General features: G+C 39.1%; 1 protein-coding gene across 1 annotated transcript in view; it reads left to right on the top strand.

The window, feature by feature from the left end:
* Nucleotides 1-3917: 3917 nt before the first annotated feature.
* plcl1 (phospholipase C like 1) overlaps nt 3918-18298 on the top strand; it is an 80548-nt gene continuing 66167 nt past the window's right edge. The window contains exon 1 of the mRNA XM_054615188.1: nt 3918-4593. Coding sequence (XP_054471163.1) covers nt 4420-4593 — 174 coding nt within the window. The 5' untranslated portion in view covers nt 3918-4419. The remainder of the gene's footprint in view (nt 4594-18298) is intronic.

Below are 18298 nucleotides of genomic sequence, written 5' to 3'. Positions count from 1 at the left end.
AATTTCAGCAGCAGTGGGACATTTGAAGATGGAGTCACATTCCTCTTTCACCCTTTGCTGATTTTTCTCCCCGGGGATAAAAAAAAAAAAAAAGACATATATGAAACACTCTTATTTTGTCCAAGTCTTACTTAACTGTCCCCTCACCTCAAAAACCTTTTGTGATTTTGCAGTGAGGCCAAGAGAACTGGCATTTAAATGTCAAAGACTCACATTCTGAATAAATAAACAGGAAGCTGAATGTATCTCCATTTTGAATAGAAGCAACTTTATCACCTTCCTGAGGGAGACTTTGTTTTACAGGCAGCGGTGGTAGAATTCAGATATTTTATTCAAGTAAAAGAAGCAATACCAAAGTGATTAATTTTAATCTAATCTATAATATATAATATAATCTATATTTATACTCTGTCACAAGTATTTTATGTGTAAGCATATCAGACTATAATTGAAGTATCAAAAGTACAAGTACTCATTGTGCAGAATGGGTCATTTGAGGTTAATATATATTGGATTATTGGATTATAATAACTGTTGCAATAATCTGTTCCTCGTGTTAATTTTGAAGCTTGTAAACATGCAGCTTATTTGGGTTATCTAATTAGGTCTGTCCTCAACAAAATAAAGTTTTAGTCCATTAACCGATTCCTTGATAAATTTCGAAAGATCTGTAAAACTGTGTTGCTCCACAAAGACTCACAAAAGCACCTCTAAATCTTGTGTTTACCAGATGAATGTTTATCTGTTTCTGGAAAATAAATCATTCAGCATAAAAAAGCATAATAAAATGACTATTCGAATAAAAGAAATCTTAGTCGACTAACCGACTAAGAGGTGGCAGCCCTAAATCTGATAAAACATCATAATTCATTGATTAGTTATAATTTGTATTATGAGTCTGAACCTGCAAAGTAACCAGAAACTAAAACTATAGAGGGGTAAAAAGAATCTATAGTAGCATAAAACAGAAAAGCTATAGTAAAGCACAATTACATCAAAAGTGTACTCAAGTACAGTATTTGAGTACTTAGTTACTTTCCATCACTGGATTTAAATCAGATCAGTGTTTTGTGCACTTTTTGTGTCAAGAAAGTTTACATGTTAGTACGTGAAATTTGTACACTTGAGTAAATGTACGTTAATACTTCAACTAATAGTTGATTTTCTTTTATTTAAATGCTCTGATATAGACTCTACATATTAACATAGAAACCTCAGGTGATGAGTACAGTACAGTACTCATCACCTGTACTTAAGTACAGTACAAAACAGTAGTCAGTTACTTTCCACAACTGCTGATGACAATTAACAACAAATTGATCAATGTGAATTATGTTTTTGTGAGCATGTTAACATATTATGGTGCGAGGACTCACATGGATATAACACAAACAGAATAATAAATATACCTATAAACAAATAAATGTATTTACTGTATAGTGTGTGTGGGTGTTATTTGTGGCAGCAGAATCTTCACTTTCTATTCTTGGCTTCTCTTTATCCTCATGAAAAATTGTCTCTTTCTGTGAAATGAACTCTGGCTCCACGAAGACCAACAGTTTGGTGCGACTGGCGAGCTTCGTGCACTAATAGCCCTCACCAGCTGACCACATTCCACAGCTGTGTGGCTCAAGGTCCACACACACACACACACACACACACACACACACACACACACACACACACACACACACACACACACACACACACACACACACACACACACACACACACACACACACACACACACACACACACACACACTCACACCTCCCTCGTATCTGCTCAGTCGGGAACACCTTCAGAAAATAATGTAGGGGATTCGGAGAGTTTTAAGTCTCGACTACCTTCAAAGTGTTTCCAGCTAATGAAAAAAGGCTCAGCGTTCATTTGGGATTTTGTGAACACTGAACGAGTGTTTTTTTTAGGACACGTGGGCGCCTTCATCTCGGCTCTGAGGGATAAAAGTCTGTTATTTCAAATAAGAGGAATATTTTGCTCTGTGGGACTTTGATTTAAAACATCAACATGTTTTGCATGTTGGCGTTTACAGGCAGTGAAATGAATGAAACTCAAGTACAAATTTAGTATTTTGCATTTTCATGTAAATTTCTGTATGTATTCTACTTAATTTACTGAACATGTGTACAGATTATAAAGCCCTCTGAGGCACATTTGTGATTTGTCATTTTAAATTAAATTGAATTACTTATTTTGAGCCCAAACTTGATGTTTATCTTAAACCTTAACTAAGTGTTTTTTGTTACCTAAAAATAACTGTGACGGTTTGACAGTAACAAAGTATAAAGTCTTAAATTAAATGCTGAAAGTTCAAAAAATGTGGTATTTATACACCTTCCCATAAGAAGTAATTTTACTTAAGTAAACGATTTGAATACTTCCTCCACTCAGCCTTGCACCAATTTGTAATCCTTCTAAACACATATATCTGTATATATTTAAAAAATATCTTCCCCACAATCTTCCCTCTGCTGCCTCCCTGACCCTGACCTCTGACCTCACTGGAAGAAGGCCCGAGAGATAATGAATAGGACCGGACAGAACGGAGCAAACTTTCAGTGGCCTGCAGAAGTGAAATTTGTGTTTTTCTAAAGGGACTCTGGTGCTCGGGAACAATACCACTTTCGTCCACAGGGACCGCCAAAAACAACACAAACAGAAAGTCTCTTGTGGTAACTTTAAACTCTGAAATCTGGAGTTTATGTGTGTGCTTTTCTCAAGGTTTTCCATTCAACAACTATGTCAATACTGTATAAGGAACTGTTGTGATGCTCGCCCGTATACATCTTATATAATGTATCAAATGTACCAGCAGTACCAAGGCAGCATGTTTATTTTTTTCTTTTTCTAAGAAGAGAGACTTAATGTTCGGCTGGTTTTGCTTCATACAATGTCTGCAACTAACCATTATTTCCATTATCGATTCAACAATAATAAAACATCTGAAAAAAAATTCAGAGGGGACATTTTCAAGCCCAAGGTGACGACAGACAACAGTATATAAAGATTTTCAGTTTGTTTTTATGTATGACATGAAAAGCAGCAGACTCGAGAAGCTTTAACCATCAACACATTTGGCCTTTTTGCTTGAAAACAAACTTAACTTAATAATCAAATTAGTTGCCGGTTAATTTTCTGTCTATTGATTTATGTATTGTTTCTGCAGGTTGTATAAAATGCCCTCTTGTATTGTTTATATAACTTATTTCCCATTTGCATTATGCATTTTTTTATGTTGTTTTTTCTATTGCATTCTGTCCATCCTTTTTAATGTTAAAGGGTTTTTTATGCCTGTGAATGTGAGGGAAGGACAGAGGATGTGTGTGTACATTGTCTGTGTAATTTGTGATTCTGGGCTATACAAAATAAACTGAATTGAATTGAATTGCTGTGTGCATTGTGTGCACCTTTGCTGTGTACTTTGGGAGAAGCCAAAAACAAACTTTCACTGAGATAAACCATAAAGTTAATAATTTCCTCATAATAAAACCAGCAAAAACAAAAACATCCATTTAGTGCTCATGCCCCTGTGGTTTCCACTGTACCTGCAAGCCCTCTCCAGTGCTCCCAGTGCTCCCAGTGTCTGCTCCACAGCCTCTCTCAGACTCTTGGAGGTTCTCACCTCACCAATCAGCTGCTCCGACTGCTTCCCCCAAAACCTCCCAGCTGAGGAGCTCATTGGTCGGCCCTGCGAGTCTGTCAAGATCTGGGTCGGCCTGTGGGAGGAGCTGGGTCCGAAGGCTGGAGGGAGGGAGGGGTGTGTGCGACTGTCAACTGTGTTCCGTGTTCACGTCAAAAGTCGCCTGTTGTTGCCTGTTGGGTACAACCAGGTCGACCAGTCAGAGCAATGCTCTCCTCCTGACGGATGGCACAGCTCTCCTCTTTTGACGCGTAATTTGGTTCCTTTTTTGGGGGTTTTTTGGGCACTTTGGCACCGATGTGTTGAGGAGAGGAGAGGAGTGAGGTTTCGGGTACAGCCTTGTGGATTCTCTTCATTTCTGTTTTTTCACCCCTTACACACATCAGTAAAAGAGGAGGGTAATTATAGGTTTTGGAGGTTTACGCACAGGTTTGGATGCACAGAAGAGACTGGGCACGTTTGGAGACTTGTTGCGCATCCAAGGAGCGCACTAGTCCTGTTTTCATCCAAATCTACTATGAAAACCTGATTTGAGAGCAATGCAGCCTCAGTGACTATGACAATCTGTTCATAATTAATGAAATTGGGTCGATTGGTTTCAGAGCTGTGGAGGCTTCAGGAAAAAAAAACCCTGCTTTAAATGGCATTTACGCACACAGCCGAGGAGTCAAACTTTATCCTTTTATCCTGCTCAGACCTCACGACTTGATTCATTTCAGTGATTAGATATTAGATTTTGTCCTCTGCTTCTCACCGACATGTCTGATGGGACCGGAGACGGGCTGTGCGCCGACGGAGCGCCGGACTTCATCCCGCAGAGAGCGTCCCGTGGCCGGCGGAGCGGTGTGGTCCTCCCCGGTACCGGACAGGACACCGACTCCATCCTCCTGGATTCGGTGAAGGCAGCACCTCGGCGGAGCAGCATCATTAAGGTAAGAAAACCTGACATGGTGGTGTTTTTCTTCTTCTCCCAGTTGTCTTTTCTCCATTTAACCCCTGAACTCCCATGAATGGAAACACAACTGGTTCATGATGGCTAAATAATGGTGTTTAATAGCACATCAGGAGAGAAAATACATTCTGGGTAATCAACAAGTAAGACATGTCTTTAATGACAGCAGTGCATCTTGTGGCACGTCATATTGTCCATACCATCCTGTTATTTTAAGATTTTAGGGTGGTAAATAAACAAAGCAAGCAAACTCAAGACATAGCAGTGGCCTTGGAGAAATTGTGAATGTCTTTCTTTCACTATTCTTTAAACATTTCATAGGTTAATTGATTAATTGAAAAAAGGATCGGTAGATTAGTTGCAGGCAATTGTGAATTTCACAATCTCTGTCTCCGTCTTTTGGCTGCAGGTTCCAAAGCTGCCATGCCACATTCTCAGGTGATAGCATACCTGAACAACTGTGTGACTTCAGAGCCTTTTGCTTTGACACTAATGTGCTTCTGCTGCTGAATGGGGGATTCATAAAACATGCACCTAAAAGCTCCTTAAGGATTAAGTTACCCCCTTTATAAGAATGGGCTTTAAGGATTAAATACTGAGACAGTCTCTCTGCAAGAACAATGAATCTGTGGGAAAATTGGAGACACATGCATGACAAACCAGTGGTGGAAGAATTGCTCAGATGCTTTACTTTATTAAAAGTACCAGTACGGCAATATAAAAATGCATTAACAACTCTTTATGTGAAAGTATTTTAAAGTTTGATCAGCAAAATGTACTTTAAGCACTTGTTCTGGAAGTTAAATGTCCTCTGTGACTGAAATATGAGGTATTATATGGTATTATTAGATCGTTAATGCATGAGCAGCATTTGTAGCCGGTCAATGTGAAGCCAGATTTAATCATACTGTTGGTTTAGTTAAGCTCAGGGGTTCCCACCTCGAGAGTTAGGCCCCTCCGAAGGGTCAGCAGATAAATCTGAGAGGTCAGGACATGATAAATGGGAGTGGAGAGAAGAAAAAACAAACATTTATATACATTTATGTGGTTGTTATTTGTGAAATAATGGTTCATTTTACCACTCTGGGCCTCAAACACTCATTTAAATGTTTAGAGGGGAAATTACTTTTTAAAGTTGTCAAACAAACAGCCAAAAGCAACAGGGAAACCACTGGTTTCATTTTTAACAATGTGTTATGATAATAATAAGCAACGTTATTTTAAAAGCGTATATCAAAACATAGTTACAACGTGCTTTACATGGTTGACCCAAGATTAAAAAAGGTCAGGACTTTAAGCAAATGACAGCTGGCAAATACAACAAATAACACACTGTGCTAAAATTAATAGAATGTTTTTTAAAAAATGTTTTCAGAAGTAATTTAAAAGATGTCACTGATTCTGGAGACTCTCAGTGTTTATACACAGTATATCTCGTGCTGTTCTAGGTCATAACTTCATATGAAAAGTAACTGAAGCTGTCAAGAGTAAAAAGTAGAGTATTTCTCTCTGACATGTGGTAAAGTAGACGTATTAATTCGGAGGAAATACTTCAGTACTTGGGTAAATGTACTTAGATACTTTCCACCTCTTCTGGAAAGACCCCTCACCTACTGACCCTCCGACATCATTGTTGACATCATAGCTTCTCCGCCCTCACCTGTGCTCAGGTTGCAGGTCACCGAACCCCGACGGGTGGGGGAGTGAGGATCATGTTCTGGGTTTAGTTACCTTTAATGTTAAACACATCCGCTACACCTCAGGCTTAGTGTCACCGCGTTAGAAAATCAGGCAGGAGGAGGATTTCTGTGACGATTAAAGACAGTTTAAGGAGGGAATAGATTGACTCTTGTATGATCTTCTTGGATCTGACGCTAATATCAGGCTCTAAATTTAATGTCAGCGATGAAGTCATGGTGGGAGGTGGTGGTGGTGTGTTTTTTTGCCAGCCTCTTGTCCGTACTGTATCGTCAGTTTGGAGAGCCCCATCTGGAAGACTCAGCTGAACAGAGAGTCCCTTTGACTGCTGATGGGGAGGAAGTGGATGAAAGGATGGAGGGATGAGAGGAGTGATGTCAGTGACAGGCGCTATCAGCTGTGACAGATGGTGCTGGGTATCAATACCCCTCAGAATAATCAGAAATATGTCAGATTATTAATAACTGGCAGAGACTGACTGTTACATTTTTGGTCAGAGTTTGAGTTGAAGTTAGATGAGTCGAGTAATCTGCAACAGTTTTGATGAATGAGTCATTTTTAAGCAAAAATAAATCACTTTCTCTGGTTCCAGCTGTAAGAATCTTGATGATATTCGGCTTTCTATGATCGTAACTGAATATCTTTGGGTTTTAGGGTTCAGGTAAAAACAACAAATTGAGTTTAGGATTTAGTATTTATAACATTTTTCACAATTATGTGAAATTTTGTAATCTTGTATAATTGAGAAAATAATCCTCAGATTAGTCGAGAAAGAAAATGGTTAAAGTCAAACTGAAATTTGAATTTTTCTCACTATGTATCTCTCACTACTGTCTTAGCTTCAAGAAGTTGAGTGACACACTTTTAACTTTGATCATGGTACCAACTGGACCGCGTCATCCTGTTGAGTTTTCGTACCTATTTGAAAAGTAATTCAATATAATTCATAGGTTTCCCACAAAATCAATGTGTATGTAATCCAGGTAGTTGTGTACCAGGAAGTATAAAGAGCACAAAAAACACAGAACTTTCCCCAGAAGTCACAGTTTGATTTATTTGTCACATAACTTCCGTACTTCAGTAACCGCACCTCTGTACCTTTTCCTAAACCTGACCTAGTGGTTTCCTGTGAAGACTAAAGTTATGGCGATACGCTGCTTAGAGTTTAGCTATGTATCGTCTTAAGACATCTGTCATTTTAAGACAGACTGTTTTAGCTCCTAACAATCATTTTTTTAAGATGCATTTTGATATAAAACACTCACAAATATTTGTAGACATATTTAGCAAGAGAGAAATGAGTGATTGATCACAATTCAATTCAATTCAATTTATTTTGTATAGCCCAAAATCACAAATTACAATCTGTACACATGTAAGTCACAGAGAACCAGGATTTTAACTTCATTGCTTATGAACCTTGATGTTATTTCACAAATATTTCAATCAAAAGCAAAGATATTCTCCTTAAATGTAGAGAGAGGGCTGCTGTCCAGGCAGGAAAAATAGATTCAACTTTAATTTATTTTTTGGTTGTAATTTTGACCTAGTTAGTATGAAAGTAAAATGAAAACTGCAAACCAAATGCATACTGATTTCTTGGGAAAAATTTATTCAAATTTCAATTTCACTTATAAGAGTGGAATCACAGTGGAGGGAGAGATGGTTCAGAGCTCCAGTACGGACTACATTTGAATAATTATTTTTTCCCTGCACACACAAGTTTCTAACTTACCGTGAAACTAGCAGATATCTTCACCTTAAGGGCAGATTCTTTTTAGGTTACCAGTGGAAATGAAGGAAAAGGGCGAGGTTCTCTCCTGCACGGCTCACATTACTACAACACACACACTCACATGTGACAGCCTCCCACACATGCCATCTTACCGTTCACACACACACACACACACACACACACACACACACACACACACACACACACACACACACACACACACACACACACACACACACACACACCCACACCCCACACACACACACACACACACACACACACACCCACCCACACACACACACACACACACACACACACACACACACACACACACACACACACACACACACACACACACACACACACCCCTGTTTGTTCAGCTCACCCCGTCCGATTCTATATTAGCTTTTTGCAGCTTAACATCTGCAGATTTCCACTAGAATTAAAAATAAAGTTTGGGGGTTTTGAACAATGTTTGGCTGCACAGAATGAATTTACAGCATTTCTCTCGATGTGTGTTGAACTAGTACAACTAATATTTTAGTCCCGTTGTTACATAGAACGAACAGTCTCAAGTGTGGTTTTTTTCAGTTATATATGACAGTATACTGAATATTTTAAGATTTTAGGGTGGTAAATAAACAAAGCAAGCAAACTCAAGACATAGCAGTGGCCTTGGAGAAATTGTGAATGTCGTTCTTTCACTATTCTTTAAACATTTCATAGGTTAATTGATTAATTGAAAAAAGGATCGGTAGATTAGTTGCAGCCCCAACAGGTGATTTTGATTATGTGCTGAGAAAATTCTTAAAGATACCGTCAAAGCTACATAATCCATTTTAAAACCAAGTGGACTTTTTGAAAAGTGCATTATCAAGAAGCTTAAAAAAGTGTTTTTTTGGGGCATCATTGGCTTTATTTGACAGTTGATAGTTGATGTAGAAAGACGACAGTAAAAGATAGTAGAGAGAGATGGTATGGAATGCAACAAAGGTTGAGGTTTTGTAATGAAAAGTAAACATTTTGGAGATGCATTGTTTTCTTTTTTAATCAAAGAACCAGATAAGTTCTGTGTTGATCATTTTTTACACTGATGAGTCATCTGCACGTCCATCCAACCCTTGAAAATGCTCCGACGGCCAGTCACCTCTTGACCCTTTGATGCCAGAAATAACTCTCCCTTCCTCTCTGGTTTAATAAGAAAATAATTACGTGTGCTTGGCCGGCTTTAGAGAAAAGTCTGTTGGTTCTCCTTCAGGATGTCGAGCTGGAGGAGAATAAAGCAAAACCGAATGGGAAGACGAGTTTATCACAACTGCAAATTATCATTTTCTCTCTAGCTAATGCAAATGAAGTTGTGAAATTGAGTGAAACCTTGAATATCTTTTTAATAGAGAAGTGAATGTGCTTTTTGAGGGCATTTCTTCCATTTTTAATAGAATAATGTTTCACCCAGAAATGTAGCAAAACTAACTGTTTAACAATTCCTCCTCCATCGCTCAGGCTCAGTTTCACTCATCCATGCATTGTTATTCATCGTGCAGCGGCTTCCAGAGCGCCGCTTCATCCCGTTATGAGGAGTGAGTTAAAGAGACGCTAATCTCAATCAGGTTAAACACATTAATGCTCGGCCTGTTATATTAATCCCCCCCGAGCAAACCATCAGCGATTAGCCTACAGCATTACCGTGCAACAGGCCAGACGGCAAACACGCTGGTGGACACGGCAGTCAGTCCGGGAGGGGAGAGAGTGGTGCAGGATTAAGAGTCGAATGAAAACATACACACACACAAACACACACACACACACACACACACACACACACACACACACACACACACACACACACACACACACACACACACACACACACACACACACACACACGCATGGACGGACACACAGGTTTTCCAGGATGAGTCTCTGGGGGGAGGCATGGTTGGATGTCTCTCTGACAGGCCGCTGTGCAGCCTGGCTGCTCGCTGTTGGAGCTCTGAAGGACACCGACTCTCTCTCTCTCTCTCTCTCTCTCTCTCTCTCTCTCTCTCTCTCGCTCTCTCTTGCTGTTGTGTTTGGAGAGTCTGAGCCTCGATGTCTCACAGTCTGGCCGTGTTTGGTTTTACTGCAGGGTTTCCAGTGGTCACTGAATTTCCTGAATATTAAAGATTTCGGAGAATTTATCCTGGATTATCTAAATCTTCCTCACGAGTCACTTGACAGGACTCTTTGTTGCAGTGTGGACATTAGAGGGCTGGAGGGATGCTGAAGGCTTACTGAACTACATTTTCTGTTACTTCTGGCACTGTGCAACACATCTTTTTAACTTAGAACGTATAATTACATTCAATTTGCACATCTGTATGAATGCAAATGCTTATTATGTTTCTTAGAACCCTAATTTTGCACTATTCTTAGTGAGGTTTATCTATCTGCCTACCTACCTATCTGCCTTTGAGCTTAATGCTATTAGATATTTCATCTTAAAATATCTTTTTTATTAGAATTTTATATTAAAGTTACTGTGAGGAACTTTCTAACAGGTTATGAAACAGTCTAAATTTCAATCTGATGCCTCTATATGACCTATAAAAGTAAATGATACAGTCAGATGAACCTATAACAGGACGGTTATCTCTTTATAAATCATCATGAGCTGACAATAAGCCATAAAAGTTTAAAATATGAAAAGATGTGCCTCCACTCTAATATGGAAAGTCGCTGAAAAAGTCATGGAATTTCACATTAATACCACAGTGTGAGCCCTGAGTTTGTTCGATATGAGTTTTTTATTTTTGTCGTTTCTCAGTCAGAGTTCCTTCTCCTCTCCCATCTGCACCCCTTTTGCTCTTAAACTCTGCATTGTGTTTTCCATTCTCTCTTTTCCAATCCATTTTTTGTTTTCCATCTCGTCTTTCATTCAGTAGCACTTGTGATGTTTTCGCTTGTTTCTCTCAGCGTTATTGTTCTAACGTTCTAATCGTCCGTCCCGCTCCTGCAGTGCCGAGAGGCGAACAATGATTTGTTCGCAACGTACTCCTGGAAAACGGTCAATAGTGATGACAATGCATCGTGTGTGTGTGTGTGTGTGTGTGTGTGTGTGTCTGTGTGTGTGTGTGTGTGTGTGTGTGTGTCTGTGTGTGTGTGCATGCGAAGCAATCAGGGGCCTCTGAGAGTCCTCTGTCTCCCAGTATCATTCTGCTACTGGTGCCACATCTCTCCGGGAACACACACCACCTCATCGCAGCTGCTGGTCAGGAGTGAAATGTGTGTGACTGCAGAACAGACAATAGCACACAGAGTTCTGACACAATATGACACGATTCATTACAAAGAAAAACTCAAAGTGCAACCTCAAAAGCAAATCTGCACCTCTCAGGAGACACAGGAAGCTTTACAGAGGCAGCGTTTGTTATGTGGGTTATGTGTTGCCTCTGCATCGGCTTCAGTGTGAATGAGCATGTAATGTAAAGTAAGTGTGTAATGTCAAAGTCAAACTTTATTTGTATAGCACATTTAAACCAACCACAGTGGACTAAAGTGCTGAACAAGCATAATATGCAAATGTATATTAAGCTAACCACAATACAAACAGAAGAAAACAATAAACATGAAGTGCACATTATAGTAAAAGAAATGTAGCACACCAGAACCTGAAGTCAAGCTCAAATCAATCACATGCCAACAAATGTGTTAAAAAATGTAATGTCTGTCGCGTGTTTTCTGACACGTTTCCATAAACACTGCCGTTACATTCTTACTAAGATACGATCATTTGTCTTTGGAGCCAATACTTGACTTAAAATGAATTGTGTTTCTTATCCTACTAATCCCATAAAAGGATTGATTAATCCACTACCACTCATCAAGACAAACTTCATTTCTTATTATTCCAATAGAAAATGAAGACTATTTTCTTATTCCAAAAATCCATAAAATGTTCTGAAAATGGACACAAACACAATCTGTATATATTTCTATTAAAAATAATTATTACAACAATATGACATGTAAACAATATTAAATGATAGAGCTGGACTGTTGCAGAACATTGAGGTGAAACACTTTCATAAGTGCATCACTGCAGCCTCCATAAAGCCACAAACATCATACAGTTGTATTTGTCATATCGTGCACACGGTGGTTGGGTTTCTTCCATTATTCAAAGTAAGAAAAAACTGACCTTTAGTGCTTTCAGCTGCTCCTCTTTTAATATTTCATTTAAAAGCTGAAAAGAATTAAATGAAAGAAGAAAGTTTCTGTGTTTGCACACTCTTCTTAAGACCCACAAATAGGAACGGATCCAGACAGAAGATGTTGATTTTTGAGGCACATACTGAAATTGATATTGGATCAGAGTTTGAAATTTCTGATCTGCACTCTCTTGTTACTAAGCGTCTGAGATACCTAGGCGACTACCGATAAGTCTGCAAATAGCTAATACAGGTTTTCACACTCATATATTTTGCTGTGCAATTCATGTCAAGCAGACCACTGCAGCAACCTGGTAAGGTAAAGTATAGAGAGATTTTTGATGACATCATTGGGATATGCTGGATTTGAAAAAAAAAACAACCCACATAGATTGAGAATAATACAAATAATCCCTCGTAAATGAAATAGTAATCTAACATTTCTATCCTGCCTTGGTTCATACGTTCATGACCTGGAGTTCAGGATGATTTATATGTCATTTCCAAACAGTCAAGTACAAAACAACCGAGCGGTGGAAAATGACATGATGTCATCGTGTGTGCCTCTGCTGAGCCCCGCGTGTGGAGCGTTTGCTCAGTGTGATTAACTGATTACACATATCACCTGACTTTCATGTTTAAAAAAAAAGGCCAATCGGAGCGCTGTGAGGAATCTTATCAGTATCTCATTATTTTTATCTAGATTCTGGTTTGACCTTGATGAGTTCAGAAATAGAACTGTGTTGAACTTTGAGGCAGATTACTCCGACCGACCTGCATACAGAACTCGGATTTGAGATGTTGAAAGAAACCACTTTTCTTTTTTCTTTTTTTTTGCAATTCTTGCTTTTTTATCTGTTTAAGTCCAACTGAAATCACAAAAAGTCCAATTTTTCAGTCAAAAATTTTGTCAAAGTGATTTTCAAATGTGTATTTATTGTTTCTTTCGTAAATGATGAGGAAAAGCAATGAACTTGGAGATGCATCAGAAATGTTCATTTAGCCTAAAAGCATCTGAGTTCTTGGTCTTTTTTTTTATTTGTATTTGATTGACAGCTTAAGTAAGGGCAAAAAGAAGTTACAAACTTGCACCACTAACTGTGGCATACAAGCTGAGGATGACATTTAATCAGCAGTGGTGTTGAATAATAAAAAACACACCATTTAGCATTTAAACTGACGAGTTTTGACATTTGCAGCTACGTTTTTAAGCTGTTTGTAGTCTGCAAAAGCGGGCTGGCTCAGTATCAACTACAGTATCTTGCCTGCAAACTTACACTAGCAGAGCATTTTCCCTCAGTGGATGTTTGTTTGGAAGTTTGTCCATTGAGTTAAAGTGCAATACAATGTTTGTGTCCATGCTAGTAGAAGAAGAAGACATTACCAGGACGCTAACGTGGGTTGTTGTTTAACATCTGTAGCTTTTTGTGCTGTGTGGCAGGATTCTGTGTGTTGGTACAGCTCTTTTCATTTCATAACAGACATATTTCACATATCATTTAATTTACTTTTCATATTTCCTGTTTCCAATATCCATTATTATATATACAGTATGATTCTTGACTTTTGTAGAATTTACTTTATTATACACCAAAACATTGAAGCAAAAAAAAAAAGTTTCTGAATTCTGACCATCAGACAATAAAAGATCGATGATGTGATGGCGTAAATGCAAAGTTTATAATTTGAAATTATTTGATGGAAGTTAATCAAAGAGGTTCTTCATCAGAGAAACTGCTAAATGCATAGTTATAACAAAAAATATTGCATACATTTTACACAATACAGGACGCTGTTGCATAAAGAAAACATGTAATGTAATCTCAGTTGAACTTTAACCGTTTTACTAGATGACAAGCGTGTGAGACTTCTTTTTTTTTTTCAGAGTAAATGTAGGAAATTAGCGTGAGAGATAAAATAACAGAGAGAGAGGCTTACTTAATAGATGTGAGAGAGTGTTCATGTCTGTCATTAGTGTTAATGCGAATGATGTGGGATTTAAACAGTGACCTTCACTCTGCAGGCGACACGGTTTCCACTGCTGGTATTAAAACACCAGAGCATATAAAGAGGATTTCACATTTGAATAACTGCAAACACAAACTAGTTTAAAAGCCGAGCGGCTGCCAGCGTGTCTGTGGCGAGGACATTCATATGTCTACAAATCTCTTCCTGTTTGAAACGCTCTACTATCAAGCTCTCCTGCCTCTCTATCACTGTCAGTCCAACATGCGGGAAACAAAGGAGAGGATGACACTTCATTTCTGGAAGCGGAGACGGAGCATCTCCGGAGCAGACAGCTGACGAGAAACGCTGAATGCCGTTCGACAGGTTGTAGAAAAGGGAAGCGCGGACTCAACGAGAGGAGGGGGGGATACTGGAAGGAAGAGGAGGTGAAAGGAAGAAATAGAGGAGAGGCATCCAGGCAGTGTGTGTGTGGGTGTGTGTTTGAGTGTGCTTGTGTGTGTGTGTGTGTGTGTGTGTGTGTGTGTGTGTGTGTGTGTGTGTGTGTGTGTGTGTGTCAGCTCAGCAGTGCGTGGTGTTAACCTCAGGGTGTATAGATCGGGGGGGAAACTCTAGAGACTGCTTGTCGGGTTGTTTTGCTGTTTTGGGCTCCAGCCTAGAGGGCAACACACACACACACACACACACACACACACACACACACACACACACACACACACACACACACACACACACACACACACACACACACACACACACACACACACAATTCCTGGGTACCTATGGTATCTGTGGTACGGTAGAAAAATAAGTACTGTCACATCTTCCGAATTTTTGTATCCCCCTGTCAGTTTTTCTGCGCCTTTGCTTGAAATTTCCTGCAGCGATTAATCCATAATCAAAATAGTTGAAGATTCTTATTTCTTATTTTTCAACTTTTTTTCCGACAGAAGGATGTTACAACACAGCTAATAATGCTACGATAGCTTCCTTCATTTTGGACTCTCTTCAAATGTCAGCTTTGGACGCTGACTTGCTTGTTGTCAAAATTGCAAATCCGGGTTTTAAAGTTTACCGAAGTTGAGCTTCTCACGAAAGAGTAACGCCCCCTTTGGCAAACGAATCCACTTAACTCAGCGATTCTATCATGTCAGCAACTAACAATAATATTCATTTTCTGCCATTGTTTTTTTTTAATCAATGAAACTGTGAAAAGGGAGCCTGAGGTGACTTCATTAAATGTCTTGTTTTGTCTGACCAACAGTCCAAAAACCACAAATATTAAATTTACTACAATGTTAGACCGAAAAAGATTAGATTCTGTGAAAATGAGCTGCTTTTGCTGCAAACTTTTTACATCATAAATGTTGTTTTGACTGGTTCTCTATACGGATGGTGCTAACGGGAATCTGATCCCCCATATGGAACACAAAGAAGAGGGTGTCGTCCACGATCCTACTAGAGAGAAAGTTGATATGCAGACTTATTTTGAGGCATTTTATCTCCCCTGTTGTATTTTGTCGCTAGCGCAGGAATGTCGTTTTTGATGTTATCACGACGTGAAGTCTCGGATTTCCTTCGTATCTTCGTAGTTCCATTAAAGTTGACTCTTTATGGTATTTTTTTTAAAGGAAGAAGTGATTAAATAACCACTTTTTACGGTTAAACTACCGGTTTGTAAGCAAATCTAAGTATTTTCTACTTCCTGCAGCAGCTGTGTTTCATTATTTCAGTAATGAGTGTGTCCAGCTGACTTACTGCTTTTAATGCCAAAAGGTGTGTCCTGATCTACCAGACAGTTGAGCCTAGTTATGGGTGTGTGTGTGTGCCTGTGTATGTGTGTGTACATAAAGAGTGTTTGTTGCTGTAATCTATTACAATAAATACATTTAAGGTAGCTCGTGTGTGTCTTTCAGTGTGTGTTTGTGTTTTTGAGTAGGCTTCTTCTGGTCAGTGAGTCACAAACATCACATGTGTGTTTGTAAGTCAGTGTGTGTGTGTGTGTGTGTGTGTGTGTGTGTGTGTGTGTGTGTGTGTGTGTGTGTGTGTGTGTGTGTGTGTGTGTGTGTGTGTGTGTGTGTGTGTGTGTGTGTGAAGGGCATGTTTCAACTCTTTTAGAGAGTAGGAATGCTGTGCGGCTGCCAGACTCGGCTGCTGTGACTTCACTGGGACCAGCGGAGATCCCTGGCACCGCACTCACCTGCTGCCATGGCAACCACACACAGGACCCATGACAAACTGCCCATGTTTAATCCCGACCCAGCTCCCTGCCCTCAACGCCCAAAAAACTGTGTGCGTGTGTGTGTTTGAACAATCTTTCCTTTTGAATTACTTTGGCAGCAAAAATCCTGTGGAAATTAATCCCATGTGATTGATTGTGTATGAGTGTGTGTGTGTGTGTTGTGTGTGTGTTTACGGTGTTAATCCAAGGGAGAACGGCCTTCATTCATAGCTGTATTTACTGTTTGTGTGTATGACATATATATATTTTTCTTTCATCGCTCCTGGTTTCAAAACTTGCACTACGCCACATTTTTTTGGGCCACTTGGGGGCAGCAGAAACAGCCATAAACACAACACTAACATATCACATTTTAGGTTTATTATTATGTTATTTGTTCGGCTAAATTCCATCTGCTGTAAGAGGAAGCAGGTAGACACTTATAATACTAAAACTAATGCTATTAATACAAATACAAATTGAAAATACAATCAGTGCTCTCAGTGTCTCCAACAAAGACAAAAGAAGAGTTGAATCCCCTCCTTAGTCCCTTAAAGTAAAGATGGTGGCAAAGATAACAAAAACTGGTATTTATCTATCTTGTATATTTAGCGGATCATAACATATTTGGTATTGAACGGATCTACAGATGCTCCGGTTCAAAAGACCAAACTTTTATTATGCAGTTTATGTCAGTTTTTGAGACGCAAAAAAAGGCCAAAATGTGACCTGCAGCAGACGAGATGAGACTTGTTTTAGCCAGAAATGACTTTTTCTACCGAAGCCGTTGTCGATCACTAACGGCCGCTGATGTCAACACTGAATGAGGGTATAAAACAGTTGATAAAATAGGTTTTCAAAAATTGCAATTCACCAAAACAATGAGAATTCCTTCAGCATAGGCTCATAAATGTGCCCAAAAATATCAGGCTGGGTCCAGAAGTATGCGTGATTAGCCGTGGACAGACAGACAGACGCACACACGAGACCGAACGCATGATCCCCTCCAGGCAAAAAACGGTAAATACTTCATTAAATCATAGATCTAAACGTCAATGCAAATTTCAATCGATAGACTTAACACTTTGCAATTTACATAAGTCAGTTGTTGCATGTTTTTATCTTCTCATAAACATCCAGAAGATATTTAGAGTCGTGTTTCTGGCTACCTGATGAATTTAAGTCACTCTCCACCAACTCCTGAGGGAAATATCTGTCTCCTGAGCAGTTGAATGCTCCGCTGTATATTCACCTGCTGTTCTGTAACTGTGTCTGCCTGCTGTTTGCTGCAGCAGTGCATTGTGGTACCATGATACTGAGGTTTTAGGAGAGAGGTTGTATAATTTTAATTAAAGACACAGCAGAGCACTCTGCTTTCGATTTTTAATGGAGTGTCAGGTGTATATTTCCTCACTATCATACAGCTGTTTTCATTTTAATTATTTGGGTCAACATCCTTATTAACCAAGCTTCATTTTTAATAAACGCTGGGTGTGTTCACCTGTTGAACTTATAGCAGTTTGAATTAACTGCTATAACACAGTGAGGACACAAGCACAACACATCTTGTTTTAACACTTTATACATATATGTTAATGGAAAATAAACCTGGATATTGTATTTATTTTTTGGCTTTTATCCCCTAAAGTTGGACATTTTTCCTCCTGTGTGGTCTCGGTTTTTACTATTGCTACATTTGAAACGACTTTTGGAAGAAATCCCATCTGAAATTATTGCATTTGTTGCACACCAGTGCTCACCTTCCCTCTCTCTTTCTCTCTCCTATTTCATCCTATTTATTCAGCCTTGCAGAACGAATTGCTGCATAGCGAGAGAAAAGAGGAAATGATAACGACATGGAGAGGTGGTGGATTCA

This window comes from Anoplopoma fimbria, chromosome 16, assembly GCF_027596085.1.
Source record: "Anoplopoma fimbria isolate UVic2021 breed Golden Eagle Sablefish chromosome 16, Afim_UVic_2022, whole genome shotgun sequence".
Classification (NCBI taxonomy): Eukaryota; Metazoa; Chordata; class Actinopteri; order Perciformes; family Anoplopomatidae; genus Anoplopoma; species Anoplopoma fimbria.
The sequence above is the reverse complement of the archived record's forward strand: the minus strand, read 5'-3'. Positions and strand labels throughout refer to the sequence as shown.